The 20,777-nt window shown below is 43.8% G+C and overlaps 1 protein-coding gene across 1 annotated transcript; it reads left to right on the top strand.

The window, feature by feature from the left end:
* Positions 1–1,400: 1,400 nt before the first annotated feature.
* On the top strand, positions 1,401–19,419 carry Cfap300 (cilia and flagella associated protein 300). Its single transcript, XM_042682995.1, has 7 exons — positions 1,401–1,585; positions 1,692–1,773; positions 4,568–4,643; positions 9,194–9,360; positions 10,387–10,559; positions 17,019–17,085; positions 18,151–19,419. The coding sequence occupies exons 1-7, from the start codon at positions 1,437–1,439 to the stop codon at positions 18,277–18,279; spliced, it is 843 nt and encodes a 280-aa protein (XP_042538929.1). The 5' UTR covers positions 1,401–1,436; the 3' UTR covers positions 18,280–19,419.
* Positions 19,420–20,777: the final 1,358 nt, after the last annotated feature.

The following is a 20,777-nucleotide window of genomic DNA, read 5'->3' as shown; positions in this document are numbered from 1 at the left end:
TGAAATAGTATGCGAATTCCTAAAGAGGCAAGTTGTTTAAATAAAATACATCCAGGCAATGAGTATACTTAGGGCTAGTCTTAAGGCTTCAACTTAGTGCAATCACCTGTATTTTTCACACATGCAATTGAAATCACTGCTTCATTTTACTGGAAAAATGTTGTCATCCTCTCCCTGGTGCCAGCCAGTCTTGAGCAGAGTATTCAGTGTGCCAGGGACACAAACATAACAAAATCCTACACTTTGTTTGGGAGGTAAACTCACCATTCTGGAAACATTGTCAGTGTGTCTAGTGAAATTACAAGCACTTAATATAACTAAATATCTGCAATCCTGAATACAAGTGCAACAGAAGACATAAACAAGAATTTCATAGCTGCTGTGTTCATAGTAGCCTAAAATTGGAAATAAGCCACAAGGATAAACTGATATAGAAATGTTCTGGTATATTAAACAATTTAAAAGGATTATTTCTCTTTTTCTTCATTCCTCTTCTTTTCTCCCCTCCTCTCTTCTGCTTTTGCTGGAGAAAACCCAAAAGGTTGCCAAGTTAAGTTCTAAGGCCATCAAGGATAAAAAAGAGCTACCCACCTAGGAGAGCTATTTGACAATAAAACACGAAAACTATAGATATACATTTTTTTCAATAGAAAACGAGGTTTTTGTTTTGTAGTATTCGAGGTAAGAGTCTCCTGGACTTTCCTGATCCTCAGACCCCAGCTCCCGGAGTGGCTGGGATTACAGCCGTGAGCCTCGGCACCGGCTGAGAAAAAGCTGTACAATCACGCTGTATGGCAAAGATTGCTTTTTAACCTTTCAGATGTAAGTGTTGAAGGGGGGAAAAAGCCACAGAGTAAAAGAAAATGTATTCACAAGTAGTCACACAGGCATCTGCCTTCCAAAACAGATCAGGCTGCTTAATTCAGAATAACCTATTTCTTCGGAAACGTTTGAGTCACCGACTTTGAAAACTGTCCATGTGAGGTCGCAGCATCTGAGACTAGGCCTTTAGCCCGTGCAGATTAATGTTAACAAAGCACTGACAGGCAATGCTTCACCCTTCACCGCCTGTTGGCAGAACAGCTAAACCCGGGGTCCAGGAAAGCAGAGACGGCAGCCCGCCCTCCCAGCCCAGGAGACGGGGGTGGGGCGGGCCCGAGCGGAGCGCGGCCCCACCCACACCAGCCCCGCCCCCGCGTGGCCCCGCCCCTGCGTGCTCCGCCCTCTCAACGTAGTCCCGCCCCTGCGTGCTCCGCCCCCCACGCCGCAGCCCCGCCCCTGCGTGCTCCGCCCCCACGCCGCAGCCCCGCCCCTGCGTGCTCCGCCCCCACGCCGCAGCCCCGCCCCTGCGTGCTCCGCCCCCACGCCGCAGCCCCGCCCTCGCATCGCCGTCGGGTTCCAGAGCGTCGCGCGGCTCCGACGGCTAACGCGTCGCTATGGAAACGGCTCTCCCGATCCGTACCTCCACGAGCTCGATGGCAGCTGGGGAGCCGGCGCATTCAGGTGGCTTCTACTTCAGGTTCTTGCCTCAGAGACTCTTCCCGTCTCTGAGCGCCCCGGAGACCACCAGCCGGCTGCGCCAGTGGTGAGGGGCCGCGAGGCCAGCGGAGCCCCGCGGCGGCCGTGGCGGGACGGGGCGGGCTCGGGTTCGGGGCGCCCGCTGCGAGCTGACCCCCGCCTCTGTGCCCCAGGTCCATGCTGGGCAGACTCAAGGCGCAGGCGTTCGGGTTCGACCAGACCTTCCAGGCCCACCGGAAGGACGACTTCGTTCTGGTTGGTATGGGGTCGGCCCTGGTGACGGGAACGCGCGCGCGCCATCCTCGCTGACGGGAGCGTGCGCGCGCCTTCCTCGCTGACGGGAGCGTGCGCGCGCCTTCCTCGCTGGCGGAACGCGCGCGCGCCATCCTCGCTGACGCGCGCACGCCGGCCCTCGCTGGCGGAGAGGCGCGTGCACGCACCGCCCTGGCCGACGTACGTGCGCGCGCTGGAGTGGTCGTCTTAGGGTCTTTTGGATGGACGTGATCGTTTCCCATCATCAGGAATCTGGCTTTCGGTCTGGTTATTTTTCTCTCTTCAGTAGCCTGTCTAGAACTTTCTGGTTCTGAATTTTCTTTCTTAAGTTAACACATCTTTTCTGATGCGGCCACCTAGCTTCCTCACTTAGTCATAAACTGCTCCGAGTTGTCTGCCAAGCCCAGATCCATCTGAGGACTGGACGTCAGGTTCCCAGTAGCAATTTCACATGAAGAATTCCCGCCAAAACTTTTCAGCGACGGCACAGCTCGGACGGGAGAAAAAGCCGCTCGCGAGCATCACCTTCGGTGTGCCATTACATGTAGTCCTGTAACCAGGCGCTGGTGGCTCACGCCTGTGGTTCAGAGCCAGCGAGGCTGACTACCCTGAGAGATTCCTATTTCCCAGGTAACCAGCAAAAGCCAGAAATGGAGATGTGGCTCAACAGCTTTTGGCTCTTGAAGTTAGAACCCGAGACCCTGAGTTCAAGCCCCAGTAACAGCATATCACAGATAGAAACACACTGTTAGGTTTTTAAAAAGAGGTAGCCTAGTAAGAACAGCTCCACGCACATGGTATTCAGGTAAGGGGTAGATTTATTTAGTAGACCTGCTGGGACCAGGCAAGGTTGGCACTCTACGCGGCTGGCAAAAGGCCTGGGTAAGAGAGAGAGAGAGCTGGGAAAAAGAGCTAAGAGAGCTAGAAAAGAGCTAGAAAAGAGAAGAGAGAGGTAGGAGAGAGCTGGGAAAGAGCTAAGAGAGCTAGAAAAGAGAGGTGGGAAAGAGAGAGCTGGGAAAGAGAGAGAGCTGGGAAAGAGCTAAGAGAGATAGAAAAGAGAAGAGAGAGGTGGGAGAGAGCTGGGAAAGAGGTGGGAAAGAGCAGGGATAGAGAGAGAGCTAGGAAAAAGAGCTGAGAGAGCTGGGAAAGAGCTGAGAAGGAAAGGGCTGACAGAAAGAGCATCTGGGCCTGGGCTAGGCCTTATCTAGGGTATGGGCGGAGAAAGGTGTGGCCACATCAAATGCAGATGTGACCTCAGCGGATGCAGATGTGACTTCTTCCAGGTGTGTCAGTTGCCTAGGTAACGCAGGTACTGGGTGGAGACTTTGCTGCGAGGAGGGTGGAGTCCACACACACACACACACACACACACACAGAGGAGGAAATGATCGTGGCTGGGAAGGTGGCTTAGTGGTGGAGTGCTTGTCTGGCATGCATGAAGCCCTGAGTTCAGTTCCTCAGTACCACATAAAAAGCTGGAAGTGGCGCTGTGACTCAAGTGGTAGAGTGCTAGCTCAGGGATAGGGCTGAGCCCTGAATTCAAGCCTCAGGACTGGCAAAAACAAAAAACAAACACACGATCATGTGAACACACTGCTAGAATCATGAATTTTTTTGCAAATGAGGTTCAGTTTCTAAATGTTCATTAACTTAATTATTTAGAGATCTTTCATGAGGGTCTCTGTCCATAAACATACGATTCACCTTGAGTGGAAAAGCAGTCTCTTAAGTTCAAGTACCAACACACACACACACACACACACACACACACGTAGCCTAGGCTCGATATCTGACTTCAAATACTCTTATTTTTAAAAACTGCTTACTTGCTCCACATCCATGGCTCAAACCTATATTCCTAGCTACTCAGGAGGCTTGAGACCTGAAGATCACTTTTGGAAGCCAGCCAGAGTAGAAAAGTGTGAGGCTCAAGTGGTAGAGTACCAGCCTTTAGCTAAAAAAGCTACGGGACAAGCCTGGGAAGGTAGCTCAGTGGTAGAGTGCTTGCCTTGCATGCATGAGGCCCTGGGTTCCATTCCTCAGCACCACATAAGCAAAAAGAAAAAAAGCCAGAAGTGGCACTGTGGCTCAAGTGGTAGAGCGCTAGCCTTGAGCTGAAGAGCTGAGGGACAGCGCCCAGGCCCAGAGTTCAGGCCCCATGACTGGACCAAAAAAAAAAAAAAAAAAGCTATGGAACAACCTTGAGTTCAAGCTCCAGTGCCATCAGCAAATACATACCAAAAGATTACCTTTTTGGGGGAAAGGGAAAGGGTGGGGCTTGAACTCCGGGCTTGGATGCTGTCCCTGAGATTTTTCTGAATTTTTTTAATTGTATTAAGTTTTAAACATATTTTACTTGGACAACAATGTGGATCATACTATAAATCCTAACAAATATAATAACATTTGACTTTTTTTTTTGGGGGGGGGTCCGGTCGTGGGGCCTGAACTCTGGGTCTGGGCACTGTCCCTCAGCTCTTCAGTTCAAGGCTAGCGCTCTACCACTTGAGCCACAGCGCCACTTCCGGCTTTTTTCATTTTACTTATGGTGCTGAGGAATCGAACCCAGGGCCTCAGGCATGCAAGGCAAGTGCTCTACCACTGAGCCATCTTCCTAGCCCCTAAAATTTGACTCTTTTATAAAACATTTATATTTTGCCAATTTAAAGTTGCCTTCCTAATTTATATTATGTGAGATTTTACTAAATCTATTTTGCAAATTGATTTTTTATCATGATAAAGTATTTGACATATTCTTTTTCCATTTTTATTTTAGGCTTTTTTCAAAGACCCAAATGTTATTCCAAATCTGCAGTTACTTTCAGATTCTTCTGGACAATGGATTACACTAGGTAAATGAAATTTTTAACTTTTCAAGTGACTAGCTATTATGACAAAATTTTGCCTCAGGAATTCTTATTAAATACAAATTGTAAAGAGGGACTTTTCTGGACTGGGAATGTGGCTAAGTGGTAGAGTGCTTTTCTAGAATGCATGAAGCCCTGGGTTCAGTTCCTCAGTACCACGTGCACAGAAAAGCCAGAAGTGGCGCTATGGCTCAGTAGTAGAGTGCTACCCTTAAGCAAAAGAAGCTCAGGGACAGTACCCAAGGCCCTGAGTTCAGGCTCCAGGACTGGCAAAAAAAACAAAAACAAAAAAGAATGACTCATCTGTTTGATAAGAAGAGGAGCAAGTTTAACCAGCTGCGGCAGGTTTGCCTGCATCGCTATCCTGGGAGTCAACTGCTACAGTCCTGGCTTAACACAGAGAACCAGTTTTTTCCTTTTTCTTTATTTTGGAAAGTTTTGTGCATCTTCCATTTCCTCTCTTAGATGCAGGGAGCACTGAAAATGTAAGAGAAAACTTGTACTCAAAGAACTACTTGGTACATTCAAATATACAAGGGTGTGTATTGGATAATGTACAAGTCTAATGTACATAGAAGCATGTGGACCACAAAGATTCTCCTAATATGGGGATGTTTAGACAGATGGGGCGTTGGTTTCTGACTGAGGAGTGGGCTACCATGGAACATTATTTTTAATAATGCTATATTAAATCATAGAAGAGTGTCTTACAGACTCTGGAGAACATTATATAGTTAACCCTTTCATAATACACTGAAACACAACTAGAACTTTTATTCCCAACATTTAAACATTTAACCAAGAGGAGAGCACTGTTTTTTAAAAAAAATTTTGCCTGAGGCCAGGCTCAGTCCCAGGTCCTCCAGCCTCTGCCTTCTCCAGAGCTGGGATTATAGGCATGTGCCACACCCACCTTGTTCTTTGAGATAGCATCTTGAGAACTTGGGGATGGAGGCTATCCTCAAACCAGGATTCTGTCTCTGCCTCCTGAGTAGCTGGAATTACAGGCATGAGTCATCATGTTTGGCCAAACACTCGTAAGACTGGAGTCTCAATATTATAAAAACATCATTCCATTTAGAAAGAGAATACTAAGGAAATAGCAACTGATTTTTTTTGTTGGTTGTGGGGCCTGAACTCTGGACCTGGGCGCTGTCCCTCAGCTCTTCAGCTCAAGACTAGCGCCCTACCATTTGAACCACAGCACCACTTTGGGCTTTTTCTGTTTATGTTGTGCTGAGGAATAGAACCCAGGGCCTCATGCATGCAAGGCAAGCACTCTACCACTGAACCACCTTCCCAGCCCCAGCAACTGCTTTTGTTAGCTTTTTTTCTAATGGTAAGGGAATGCTTTGGGTAAATTGTCAAGTTACAAAACTATCTTCTTGGGCTGGGCTGGGAAGGTGGCTCAGTGGTAGAGCGCTTGCCTTGCATGCATGAGGCCCTGGGTTTGATTCCCCAGCACCACATAAGCAAAAAGAAAAAAAGCCGGAAGTGGCGCTGTGGCTCAAGTGGTAGAGTGGTAGCCTTGAGCTGAAAAGCTGAGGGACAGTGCCCATGCCCAGAGTTCAGACCCCACAACCAGACCCCCCAAAAAAAACAAAAACAAAAACAAACTTCTCTTTAAGTAAGAACAAGATTACAAGCAGTTCATGATGTTAGACTTAACAGGCCATATTTTATTGCTTTTGGTTAAATACTACTGCAAAATTTATAGAGCAAAAATCCAGTACAGCATGATCACTTACAGAATTAAACTGAGTGTCTGAGCACAGAATATTTTCCAATGCAAAACTTCCAAAGCAGAATAATCAGAGCCATATATCACTGAATTTGGAAAGCATGTTTATGTTAACTGGAGGCAATGCATTTGAAATGTGATCAACTTTCCTCTATAGTGGCACATACTTTATAAAATATCACTGAACTTTGTCTGATTTTTGAATAAGTCATTGTCTCCCCCCCCCAAAAAAAAAAACGCTTCTAAAATTCCCATGTGCCTGACAGGATCAGTTAAAAGTGCTCTGAAAAGTAGGTCAGAACAGCACTGAGTCTCAGAAGCAGGAGCTCCAGTAGAGGGCTGGGAAGGTGGCTCAGTGGTAGAGTGCTTGCCTTGCATGCATGAAGTCCTGGGTTCCATTCCTCAGCACCATATACACAGAAAAAGCCAAAAGTGGTACTCTGGCTCAAGTGGCAGAACGCTAGCCTTGAGCACAGAGAGGCTCAAGGACAGTGCCTAGGCCCTGAGTTCAAGCTCCAGGACTGGCAAAAAAAAAAAAAAAAGAAGTTCCAGTAGATTGCTAGCACTCTTCTAGTAGCTTGCTTACATCTCCTCTTTTTCCTGTTCTTCTAAGCCCTCCTGCTACTCTCCGAGCGGGGCATGGTAGCTAAGGAGGTGGACACGAGAAAATCTCAAGTTGGGTTGGGCTACATTGTGAGGCCTCATTTCAATAAAGCAAAAAAGAAAAGGAAGCAAGCATGTTGTCTCTCATGCTGTGGCTAGGGACCAGTTTTCTAAAGTGGTCAGACTGCACAGCTCTATTCGTATGTCTTTCAACTGAGCTCAGAACTATGCTGCTATGGTCTTTTCACTTTATCTGATCCCCAAGAGTATTCACCTCTGAAACAAGAAGAGCTTCTCTTAGCAACATAGCTCTTGAAGTTACTGAGGCATACACAGTCCCTGCCTTCAGGCGTCCTTGTCTCTATCTTAGCCCAGTTAAGGATCAAACAACAGGTTCTAGCATGACCTTAGCTGGACAGTCAAACTAAGTGGTGCCAACAATGGCCATCATATGGAATTTTGTTTGATTTGTTGATACTAGCTTCAAACCTGCCACCCCCCTGCCTCAGCCTCCTAGTGCTGCAGGTAGATGCATGCCAGCTTGCCAGTATCGCTTACTTGTAACACAGCTGCTTTGCAGATGGAAGGTACATCAGATTTACACAGGAGGGGCAATAAAGAGGTTCCACACCTTGTTCTACTCTGAACAGAATACCATCTCTTTGTACCTGTGTGAGTGCGTGAGTGTGTGTGTGTGTGTGTGTGTGTGTGTGTGTGTGTGTGTGTAAAAGAGAGGGAGTAGGGCTGGGAATGTGGCTTAGTTGGTAGAGTGCATGCCTAGCATGCATGAAGCCCTGGCTTCCACTCCTCAGTACCACATCAACAGAAGAAGCCAGAAGTGGTGCTCTGGCTCAAGTGGTAGAGTGCTTGGCTTGAGCAAAAGCATCTCAGGGACAGTGCCCAAGCCCTGAGTACAAGCCCCAGGGCTGGAAAAAAAGAAAAGTAGATAAAATGCCATTAATATTCCAAATTTCTATAATTCTGCACTTATAAAACTTGACTAGGGCCTGGTTTGAAATTTACCTTGACTTGGGAAGTTTTTGTTTTTGTTTTTTGCCAGTCCTGGGGCTTGAACTCAGGGCCTAGGCACTGTCCCTAAGCTTCTTTTGCTCAAGACCAGCACTGTACCATTTGAGCAACAGAGCCACTTCTGGTGTTTTTTGCTTATGTGGTACTGAGGAATCAAAACCAGGGCTTCATGCATGCTAGGCAAGCACTATACCACCAAGCCACATTCCCAACCTGAAATCCTTTTTTGTAATAAACACTGTATATGAGATTACAGAGGTGTTGTTGTTTTTCTATTATTGTTTTGATTTTTAGTGAAAATCATATATTTTTAAGATACCCTCCAAAACTTAGTAATCTCCTATATTTTTTTGCAATATGAATTCTAAAACATTAAGCATAAAACAAATCATAAAGAGGTCTTATTTGCAATTCTGATAAATGCATTAAACCCAGTAAGAATTCCTTATTACACATAAAACATGTATTTCACTTTCAGATATTCCCTAATTTATAATTGTCTAGTCCAGAAATGGTAAGGTTTAATTATAAATGTTTCATGATTAGTGAAGTGTGAATAGGCCACAAAATAGGAATTTAATAAAAATCAGTGTCTTTAGTTACAGCTATACATTGTGTCACAGTGGAATATGGTTTAAGAAATGTTTCATTAGGTGATGTTGCCACTGTGCAAACATCTTAGTGTTTACTTGAGCCCAAACATGAGACATAGATACTATAGCCTAGCACAACAAGTTTTACAGGAATCTTGCTTCTAAGTAAAAGCATTCATGCTAAAATAACTATAGAAAGTACAGTAGACACGTGAACCAGGGCATAGTCATTTATGCTCAGTACTGTGTACTGTATATAACTGTATGAACTATACTTGTTTATGGCTCGCAGTGCATAGGTTGTTTACACCGACATCACAGACAGGAGAAAAGTATGAGCTATGATGATATCATAGCTCCATCACTTAGGCAATAGGAATTTTTCCGCTCTGTTATCATCTTTGGGACTGCCATGGTACACACAGCCATCAGTGACTAAAACACAAAGCACATGACTACCAAAATAGGCACTGGGCCACATTCAGTTGCTTCTTGGGATTCAGCACAGTGATTTATTCAGAACTAATTGAGAATGTTGACTTTATCTCCATTCTTTACAAAATATTTAGGAACTGAAGTGCAAAAAATTGAAGCTACAAACGTTCCCTGCACACAGCTTTCAATGTCATTCTTTAATCGGTTATATGAAGAAGATATTGTACGAGACAGTGGACATATTGTGAAATGTTTAGATTCTTTTTGTGATCCATTTATGGTTTCTGATGAATTGCGAAAAGTAAGTACAGAGTGTTAAAGTCTTACAGTGAAATTTTATTTATTTTATTATTGTCAAAACTTTTGTCTGCCTAAAACCCATGAAATACTTTTTTTTTTTTTTGTCATTTGTGGGGCTTGAACTCAGGGCCTGGCGGCTGTCCCTGAACTCTTTTGTTCAAGCTACAGTGCCACTTCTGGCTTTCTAGTGGTTACTTGGAGATGAGTCTCATGGGGCTTTCCTAACTACATTAAACTGTGTTTTGGTGAAGAGTATGACTTCAAGGCTATGCATGAAGATTGGATCCATTCTTGTATGGAGCATTAGTACACAGCCATAAAACAGGGGGAAATATGTGTATATCATGTTACTCTGCAGTTGCTTACGGATTTGTTCTTAAAAGACATTCAAGCTGGGTGCTGGGGGCCCATGTCTGTAATATTAGCTAGTCAGGAGGCTGAGATCTGATGATCTTGGTTTAAAGCCAGCCTTGGCAGCCAAGTCTGTGAGACTCTTATTTCCAGTTAACTACCGGTAAACCAGAAATGGCACTGTGGCTCACAGTGGTAGAGTGCTAGCCTTGAGCAAAAGAGCTCAGGGACCCTGAGTTCAAACCCCATGACCAAAAAAAAATCCAAGATTGGACTGGAATGTGCTTAGTTAATAAGCACTTGTCTCACTTGAGCAAGGCTCAGGGTTTGATTCCCAGTGTTTCTTTGTTTTATAAATAAAATCTAAATTTATTTTTAAATATGTAAGTTGAAAATTTAAACTTAAAAATTAGAACATTGTGGGGCTGGGAAGGTAGCTCAATGGTAGAGTGCTTGCCTTGCATGCATGAGGCCCTGGGTTCGATTCCTGTGCACCACATAAGCAGAAAAAGCTAGAAATGGTGCTGTGGCTCAAGTGGTAGAGCACTAGCCTTGAGCTGAACAGCTCAGGGACAGTGCCCAGGCCCAGAGTTCAGGCCCCATAACCACCACCAACAACAACAACAAAATTAGAACCTTGGATAATATTACATTAAGAAGAATTTTGTCATCCTAGGTATTGCTAATGGAAGACTCAGAAAAATATGAAGTATTCAGCCAGCCAGATAGAGATGAGTTCCTATTTTGTCTTTTTAAACATCTTTGCCTTGGTGGATCCCTTTGTCAGTATGAAGATACACTCAAGCCATACCTGGAAACAGCAAAGCTTCTCTATAAGGATCTGGTGAGGTAATGTTGCTATATAACAATATGCAAGTCTTTGGCTAATAGAGCCAATTCTTTGTTCAGCCGTGTAGAGTTTCCCAGCATCTCTTTGTGGTCTTAAATACCACAACCACAATGTGTAAAAGCACAATGATTTCGATTTCCTCTTGTAACCTCCTATACCACAACTACAGTGTGTAAAAGTACAACTACCACAATCTCCTCTTCTAACCTCCTACACCATGACCACAGTGTGTAAAAGTACAACTATCACAATCTCCTCTTGTAGCTTCCTACCCTATGACCACAGTGTGTAAAAGTACAACCACGATCTCTTCTTGTAACCTCCTACACCACAACCTCAGTGTGTAAAAACACAACTCCCATGATCTCTTGCAGCCTCCTATACCACAGTTTGTAAAACACAACCGCCAGGACCCTCTCTTGTACTCTTCTACAACACAGTATTTAAAAATGCAAGTCCCATGCATCCGCTCTTGTAGCTCCATGCTCCTCTTCTAGGCTAGAGATTTCTACATTTCCATAACTCTCTTTTAGTTCTCATTCCTCTCATTTCTCATCCATCTCTTGTTTCCTAATTCAGACTTGTCACCCATGCTTCTGTTATAAGCAACTGCTGTCTTCTGGACCTTCCTTTCTACCTGCTTTCTTCTCAGTCTCACAAGAGGGGTGGAGGAGAGCCTCAGTCAGGATGTTGGAGTTTGCTTAGCTAATTGTAAAAAATTATTAGCTTTGTTCCAAAGAAGTGTAAGAATTTCCATCTGGTGTAATAGTGAGTTTTTCAATTAATCCGAGCCAGGCATTGGTAGCCCCCACTGGTAATCCTAGCTACTCAGGAAGCTGAGATCTGAGGATTACAGTTCCAAGTCAGCTTAGGCAGGACAGTTCTTAAGACTCTTATCTCCAATTAACTACCAAAAAGAAGCAGAGCTGTGTCTCAAGTGGTGGAATGCTAGCTTTGAGCAAAAAAAGTCAAGAAGCCAGGCGCCGGTGTCTCATGCCTGTAATCCTAGCTACTCACGAGGCTGAGATCTGAGGATCGAGATTCAAAGCCAGCCAGGGCAGGAAAGTCCATGAGACTCTTATCTCCCATAAACCACTAGAAAACTGGAAGTGGTGCTGTGGCTTAAGCGGTAGAGCGCTCGCCTTGAGCTGAAGAGCACAGGGACAGCGCCCAAGCCCAGAGTTCAAGCCCCACGACCGCCAAAAAAAAAAGCCAAGAGACAGCACCCAGGCCCTGAGTTCAAGCTCCAGGACCAGCACTAAATAAATAAGTAAATAAATAAATAAGCCTAGTGTCTTCCTTTCTTCTTTGTCCCTCCTTCCTTTCCTTTTGAATGAAATTTCTTTTTTTGAACATTTTATTTTTTGGTTTCTCACTGTGAGTTTTTCTTCATTGTTACTGTAAAGGTGATGCGCAGAGGAGTTACAGGTGCATAAGGCAGGCAATGAGCACATCTCTTTGGACAATGCCCCCTTCCCTCACTATGTCTCAGTTGTTCCCTCCTGGCCCCACCCACAAGTTGTATAGTTCTTTTGTCGGACATGGTACTTGAACTCTGGGCTTGGGTGCTGTCCCCTGTGCTCTTCATCCATTCAAGATGAGCGCTTTACCACTTGAGCCACCATGCCACTTCCAGTTTTCTAGTGGCTTTTATTGTAGATAAGAGTCTAACGGATTTTCCTGCCCAGGCTGGCTTTGAACCGTGATCCGCAGATCTCAGCCTCCTGAGTAGCTAGGATTACAGCCCTGAGCCACCTGTGCCCAGCTATAGTTCATTTTTAACACAGTGTACATTGAGGACTGCTCCTGCATTTGTTCACCTTTTCTCTCTCCATTTCTGCGTCCACCCAAAGACAGATAAACAAAATGAAAAGAAAGCAACAAAAATTCCTTATTTACATTTCCTGGAGTTTATTTCCATATATACTGTTGAAGTATATAGGCATTGCACCTTTGTGTTTCTCCCCTAAGAGTATCCTCCATTGGTCTCACTGTGTGTGCAAATGCTTAAGAGTGCTGTATTATTTATCATGCCCCAGTGTATTTTAGATCTAGCTTCCACTTATGTCAAATTTCTTATTTATACTTTTTTTTTTTTTTGTCAGTCATGGGCTTAAACTCCAGGCCTGGGTGCTGTCTCAGAGCTCTTCAGCTCAAGGCAAGAGCTCTACCACTTGAGCCACAGCACCATTTCAAGTTTTCTGGTGCTTAATTGGAGATAAGAGACTCATGGACTTTCCTACCAGGGCTGGCTTCAACCGAGATCCTCAGCTCTCAGCCTCCTGAATAGCTAGGATTATAGGCCTGAGCCACTGGCACCCGGCTTATTTATACTTTTAACTAAAGTAAATATATTTTCAATTAAGAAAACATTGGTGGGGGGGCTGGGAAGGTGGCTCAGTGGTAGAGTGTTTGCCTTGCATGCATGAGGCCCTGGGTTTGGTTCCTCAGCACCACATAAGCAGAAAAAGCCGGAAGTTGGCGCTGTGGCTCAAGTGGTAGAGCACTGGCCTTGAGCTGAAGAGCTGAGGGACAGCGCCCAGGCCCAGAGTTCAGGCCCCAGGAATGACAAAAAAAAAAAAAAAGAAAACATTGGTGGGGGAGGGAAGTGGGACAACAAGGGAAGGTGACAGTGATGGACAACTAATGCACTCATTGCCTTGCTCACGCAACTGCCACCCTCTGTACAGCGTCTTTATAATAAAAGAAATGGCCAAGAAAAAAAGAAACACTGGGTCATCTTTATAGGTAAGGAAGACAGAACCTCAGAAAGCAAAAGTTCCAGAAGTCAATTATATAATTTCACACCACTTGGAAAGCAAATTTAGCTTCTCAGATTCTTACTTATTTCACTTATACACAATACCTTAATTTTATATCCATTCGTTACATGCATAAAAATTTCATGACAACTATTTTACTTATTTAGTTTCTGGTGTGGTTTTCAAAACAACTGTATGCCTAAAATCTCTCTTTTTTTTTTTTTTTTTGTCACCAGTAGTGGGGCTTGAACTCAGGGCCTGGGTGCTGTCACTGAGCTTTTTTTCCTCAAGTTTAACACACTGCCACTTTGAGCCACAGCTCTACTTCCTATAATCGCTGCTTTTAATGAAAAAGAAATACTGTGTTGGTGTGTAAAGATGGTTGAAGAGCTAGGCCTATGTCTCTCCTAACCATTGGAAGCTCATGTAGAACTCCCAGGCAGCTCTGGCACTCTTAAGGATTCTCTTCAGTGTTGCTCTCAGCGCAGGCACACGCGTGTCCCACTGCCACAGTCAGTGCACCACCTCTCCACGAGGAACTGCTTACTGCCATGCACTGTGGAGAAGAGATTCTAGCTCACACTTCAAAACAAATGGCTTCAGAGCACAAACTGCCGAAGCTGCAGCTTTCCTCAACCTTCCTATCCATAGATTATCATCTACGGTTTCTTCTACTTTTTGAGGGGGCGGGGGGCAGCTCTATGAAAACGTATGGCCATAATGAGCATTTTTTTTGGGGGGGGGTCCGGTTGTAGGGCCTGGGCACTGTCCCTCAGCTCTTCAGCTCAAGGCTAGCGCTCTACCACTTGAGCCACAGCGCCACTTCCGCCTTTTTTTTTTTTCTTTTTGCTTATGTGGTGCTAGGGAATCGGACCCAGGGCCTCCTGCATGCAAGGCATGCACTCTACCACTGAGCCACCTTCCCAGCCCCATAATGAGCACTTATAAAATGAGCAGCCAGGCCAGGCACTGGTGGCTCATGCCTGTAATCTTAGCTATTCAGGAGGCTGAGATCTGAGGATCATGGTTCAAAGTCAGCCTGGGCAGAAAAGTCCGTGGGACTCTTATCTCCAATAAACCACTAAAAAACTGGAAGTGGTGCTGTAGCTCAAGTGGTAGAGCACTTGCCTTGAGCTGAAGAGCTCAGAGACAGCACCCAGGCCGAGAGTTCAAGCCCCATGACCGACAAAAATAATAATAATAAAATGAGCAGCCAGAATTGGTGAATGTAGATGGAACTTGATGCATCCTGGGCAGCTTCTCAGAATCCAGAGCCACATGTCCAATCATGTCATCTACACCAGCCAATTTCACCAAGGAGGATATTTTTCAAGTTTCTTTAGCTGATTACAAGTGTTTCCACATACACTAGGAAACAATTTAGCTTTCAAACTACTTGTACCGTAGCTATTATGTAACATCTAACCTTCCATGGCAGTCATCTATTCTAGCCACCTCTACTCCTGATGTCTGAAGATGCTGAGGGCACACTGTGAATTATGGCTTAGGGACATCTTGTTCAAACAAAAGGGTAGAAGTCTTAAAATTTTTTTTTTTTTTGGTCCAGTTGTGGGGCCTGAACTCTGGGCCTGAGCGCTGTCTCTCAGCTCTTCAGCTCAAGGCTAGCACTCTACCACTTGAGCCACAGAGCCACTTCCAGCTTTTTTCTTTCTGCTTATGTGGTGCTGAGGAATCGAACCCAGGGCCTCAGGCATGCAAGGCAAGCGCTCTACCACTAAGCCAAATTCCCAGCCCCTCTTAAAATATTTTCATCCTTATCTATTATTACAGATTATTCAAAATATACCTTAAATTTTTAGCAAATGCTTCCAATCAAGTAAGCAGTACTTCAAAAGCAGTTTAGTAAACTAAATGATCAATTCTTTTGTTACATTTCAAAAAGGCACATACAGAAGTTCATACTTACCAATCATGCCTGTATCTCTTCTACTTGACACATTAAACATGTGTACTTGCTAAAGTTTTTGAAGAATCCTCCAGGCCACATATCCATCCCAGATGTGGAATTTTATTATCTGATTGAAGAAGCCTAGCTTATGGCCTTCAGATGCTAGGTAAGCATTAGGGTTCTTGATTTTCTGAATGCACAGTATATATAGTCTCTATACCCTAAAATTAATATAGTACTAATTTTCATATGACAAATGATATTAGCAAAACAATTAGAACATTAATATAGTTACACTATTTTTTAAGGCTGGATATTGAAACCCAGGACCTCATGTATGATAGGCAAGGGCTCTATCATAAAGCTAGACCCTAGTTCCTAATTACACTTTTAAAGAGTATCATATAGTATCCAGTTTTGAGGTACATACCTTTAATCCAAGCACTTGGAAGGAAGGCTGAGGCAGAAAGATTCAGAGTTCAAACCCAGCCTAGAAAGTATAGTCAACTTTATCGTAAAGAAATGAAAGGGGGCTGAGAAGTTGGCTCAGTGGTAGAGTGCTTGCCTCACATGCATGAGGCTCTGGGTTCGATTCCTCAGTACCCCATACACAGAAAAGCCCGGAAGTGGCACTGTGGCTAAAGTGGTAGAGTGCTAGTCTTGGGCAAAAGAAGCTCCGGGACAGTGCCCAGGCCCTGAGTTCAAGCCCCAGAACTGGCAAAAAAAAAAAAAAAAAGAAAGAAAGAAATGAAGGGAAAGCCAAATGCCAGTAGCTCATGCCTGTAATCCTAGCTGCTCAAGAGGCTGAGATCTGAGGATTGCAGTTCTAAGACAGCCCAGGCAGGAAACTCCATGAGACTCTTATTTCAATAAACTACTCAAAATGGTAGAGGGCTTTCATCTTGAAGTAGAAAAGCTGAGGGACAGGACCCAGGCACAGAGTTCAAGCCCCAGGACTGGCAGAAAGAGGAGGAAGGTAAGAAAGGTAGGAAGGAAGGAAAGAAGGAAGGAAGGAAAAAAGGAAGGAAGCAAAAAAGGAAGAAAGGAAGGAAGGAAGGAGAGAAAAAGAAATGGATACCCCAGGCACCAGTGGCTCATGCCTATAATCCTAGCTACTCAGGAGGCTGAGATCTGAGGATCACAGTTTGAAGCCAGCCTGGGCAGGAAAGTCACTGAGACTCCTTTTAACCACCAAAAGAAGCTGGACGCAAAGCTGTGATGTAGCTGATAGAGCTCTAGACTTGAGCATAAAGGCATTAGGGACAATGCCCAGGCTCTGAGTTCAAGGCTCAGGACTGGGGGGAAAAAGAGGTCTGGGAATGTGGCCTAGTGGTAGAGTGCTTGCCTAGCATGTATAAAGCCCTGGGCTCGATTCCTCAGTACTATATAAACAGAAAAAGAAGGAAGTTGTACTGTGGCTCAAGTGGTAGAGTGCTAGCTAGAGCACAGAGATGCGCAGGGACAGTGCCAGGACTGGCAAAAAAAAAAAAAAAGGAAGAAGAAGAAATGGAGTACAAGAGGGAAAAAGAATAGGAAGATAAATTTTAGAAATATTTAGGTAATATTAGTATAGAATCAGTGGTAATAGAATGGAAAGAGGATTCGGTTGTGTTAGGAATGCACTTTTATATATGATTGTGCATATACTGACCCATCAATTAACTAAGCTTTATATCTTTTGTTTTCTATATATTTTTATTGTAAAGATACTGTACAGAGGAGTTAGTTACATGAGCAAGATAATGATTAAGCTTTATATCTTATATATGCCTTTCTTGCCTTCTTAGTGTTCGAAAGCATCCACAAACCAAGAAAATACAAATTACCTCTTCTGTCTTTAAAGTTACAGCCTATGTAAGTATGGAGGGGAAATTTGCAACCAATGATTTTGTTTGTTGTTAATGGAGTCCTTACAGCTAGTGCTAGCAATTAGGGTGCTCTTGAGACCAGAAAAAAAGCTGATGATGTGTTAACATATATTGTTTAGAGGGGAGTTTGATCTTTTCCTCATGGCTTCTGTTGTTTTTATCTAGTAATATTCCCTCCTTATTTTAGAGCTACATCCATGGCTCCCAGGGAGCAGAACATAGCTCCCTGGTCTGTTAAACCGTCATTTATAGAGCAATAAAATGCCATAAATGTCTTTGTATCACAGACTATGAAGCCTGAATTTCAGTATCACATGGAAGATATTACAAATGAAATCGTTTCTAAGTATCTCCATTCATCCACTTAAATTGATTACTGTGTATCAACACTAGTGTGCTAACTTAGGGCACAATAGCTGGGAGAAAAATAGTCCCTGCCTCTTGCACAGAAAAGAAAGAATTTACATAATAAATATCATATTAGGCCAGGCACTGGTGGCTCTTGAGACTAGGAAAAAAGCTAGGAGGCTGAGATCTAAGGATTGCAGTTCGAAGGACAGCCTGGGCAGAAATATCCATGAGATTCTTACCTTGAATTAGTCACACACACTTACACACACATACATACACACAAGCCAGAAGTGGAGCTGTGTCTCAAGTGGTAGAACACTAGTCTTGAGCAAAATAAGCTCAGAGACAGGGCCCAGGCCCTTGAGTTTAAGCCCCAGGACTGGCAGAAAAACAATTAAAAAAAATTAATACTAGCATATTAAAGGCATTTTTAGCAAATGATGGGGTTTCCCTTTGGACTGTAAATTCCTGAAGGATAAGAATTATGCCTTTATGTGTAGAATAAACCTATTCTTCACAGTAGACTGCTGTCAATAAATATTTAAAATATTAGTTAACTACCCATTTTTAATCAGCGTTATTTTTGTGTTTTCCTGATGTTTTGACAGAAAACACATAATAGTAAAATGTTATAGCTTGCATGCAGTAATTTCCAGAATATACTAAAATACTAATATTAGTATACTAAATAATTTTTCAGGACTCGGCTGGTCTGTGCTACCCTTCCAGGAAGAATCATGAGCAGACATTTTCTTACTTTGTTGTGGACCCTGTCAAACGTCACGTTAATGTTCTGTACCACTGCTTTGGGGTTGGGGACATGTCTTGAATCCTTCAGATGACCTGTATCTACTGGCTTTTCATTTATTGTTTTTCTATTTCCATACTAATTTAGAGACAAATGTTTACCTTATAGAGAGCTGCTTAGAGAAGGGAAATGCAAGCACAAAGAGTCCCTGTCTAAGTTTGTCTGGATTCCCTGCCACAGTGGATACAGAGCCATTGTGAAGTGGTGACAGCGAGTTACCAGAAACTGACAATCTGGATTGTATTTGTTGTGTTAAGATTTAAGTGAGTTCTCAATTTCCCATATATTTTGTCTTTGAAGCTAATTCTGCATTGAAGTGATAATAGAAAACTGAAATATCTACCACCAATTATTAATATGAATTGTTAGCTTTTTGAACTTGATTTTCATTTAATTATGTTTTTTACATTGCATTAAGGTTTACATCTCTGGAGTTAGGAAAAGCATCATTCCACTTAGAACCCAATAGTGTTTGGTAACTGTAAACTCTTTCATCCCATATAATTAGAACAGCAGGTACCCCCATCTGACACAAGAACTATGTGAGCAGGGAAGTTGCCTGATGATATAAATTGGCAGAACTGCAAGGATCAGGTCGTCTTGGTATAGTGTCCTGTTACAGTCACAGAACTGTTTGGGTCTTTTTTGTTGTTGTTGTTGTTTAATGCAGTCCAGGCTAGTCTTAAACTCTTGAACTTCCTGCCTCAGCCTCCTGTATGCTGGAATTACAGGTATATCTCACTACACCTGGCTGACAGATTTTTTTTCCTGTGGGAAAGTGATCATATCCTGTAGGTGATGGAAAGCCTGCCAGCGGTATTGAGCTTTGAGGAGGGAGCAGTTTGATACACGTTCCTGAGGTACAGGGGTGAGGATGATAATCGTGGACTTGAGTCTGGGCCAGAGGGCTGGGATAAGCAGGCCTGCTCAGCCTCTGCCGCCTCACACGCACCTTGGCACATTGCTTATGAGTGAATAAACTACCACTAGTTGGTACAGGCTGAATATGCCTTGTTGAAATGCTTGCGACTAGAAGTCCTCTAGTTTTAGTTCTGTGGATTTCTGTTCTGTGTGATACTTGCAGAGACTTTACTGTTGAGCATCCCTAATTAAAAAGTCTGAAGAGAAAAATTTGAAATTTTCCAGTACTGACAGAACACTAAAAAGTAACAGATTTCGGGCTGGGAAGGTGGCTAGTGGTAGAGCGCTTGCCTTGCAAGCCTGAGGCCCTGGGTTCGATTCCTCAGCACCACATAAGCAAGAAGAAAAGAGCCAGAAGTGGTTCTGTGGCTCAAGTGGTAGAGCGCTAGCCTTGAGCTGAAGAGCTGAGGGACAGCGCCCAGGCCCAGAGTTCAGGCCCCACAACCAGACCCAAAAAAAAAAAAAAAGTAGCAGATTTCATAGAATTCCAGATAGCACATTTGTGGGTTAAGGATATTAAAGTTGTGATATCCAAGATTATTTTAACTGAAGGTTATTTCTTCACTTTTTTTTTGGGGGGGGGGTGAAACGTGGAGAGAGACAGGGTCAGGCTGGGCTCAAACTCAAGATCCTCCTGCCTCAGACTCCCTAGTGCCAGGATTATAGACGGTTGCCACCCTTTTTTCTTTTTAAATACTTTTCTGTTTTGATTGATACATAGTAATTGTGTGTGTACACATACCATGTACTATTTCAATACCTAATTTTAAATTACATAAAGACACAATAAGAATTTAAAAATACTTTGTTTTTTGCTTCCAGTCACATAGTCTTCTATAGGGCTAAAGGACCCTTTGATCATTCATTCATTCATTCATTCATTTAAAGACTAAGCCTTGCTAGGTGACCCAGGCTAGCTACAAACTGTCCTGTCTCCTGCTGAAACCACACCCAGCCCCCTGATTCCTTTTGAATGTTAAGTCTGTGCCAGACAGTCATCAGTTTACTCTGAGAAAACATATACTTCCTATAAATCTAGTTGGGATAATGATCATTGACCAGTGATCATTGACAGGCACAGCTGCAAGAGTTCAGAAGAGGGGTGATTTGTGAATGGAGCCAGAAAAGGTCACCTGATGAAGGTGAGCTTGCCTGGCTCACCTGGAAGCCAGGAAAGAGAGCAGCTGAAAGAAATCTGAGAAGGCCCAGCGCCTGGGGCCAGGTCTGGGACCGAAGCCCAGAGGTGGATGGAATTGATTCTGAGAGCCAACCTTGCTTTCCACCAACAACGGCAGGCAGGCACAGAAGTGGTGCACCTTTCAGGAAAGATTACTTCATTGTTTTGGGAAAAACATTTGAATGACCCATCTTGATTATGTAAATTATCTAAGTGAGGGAGCCTGTTGGGAAAACCTTAAAGAGTTTGGGCTGGGCTACCAGATTGCCTGAATTCTTAATTCTGCCCTCACCTGTGTGACCTTGAGCCAATTACTCACCTCTTGGTGCCTTAGTTTTCTTTGACAGAAAATGCAGAACTAGTCAGAATCCTTCATAGAACTTTTTGGTGTCCTGGGGGCTGGGAAGGTGGCTCAGAGGCA

Source organism: Dipodomys spectabilis, unplaced genomic scaffold (assembly GCF_019054845.1).
Source record: "Dipodomys spectabilis isolate Male_0828 unplaced genomic scaffold, ASM1905484v1 ptg000076l, whole genome shotgun sequence".
Lineage (NCBI taxonomy): Eukaryota > Metazoa > Chordata > Mammalia > Rodentia > Heteromyidae > Dipodomys > Dipodomys spectabilis.
This window is presented reverse-complemented; position numbering and strand designations above follow the sequence as displayed.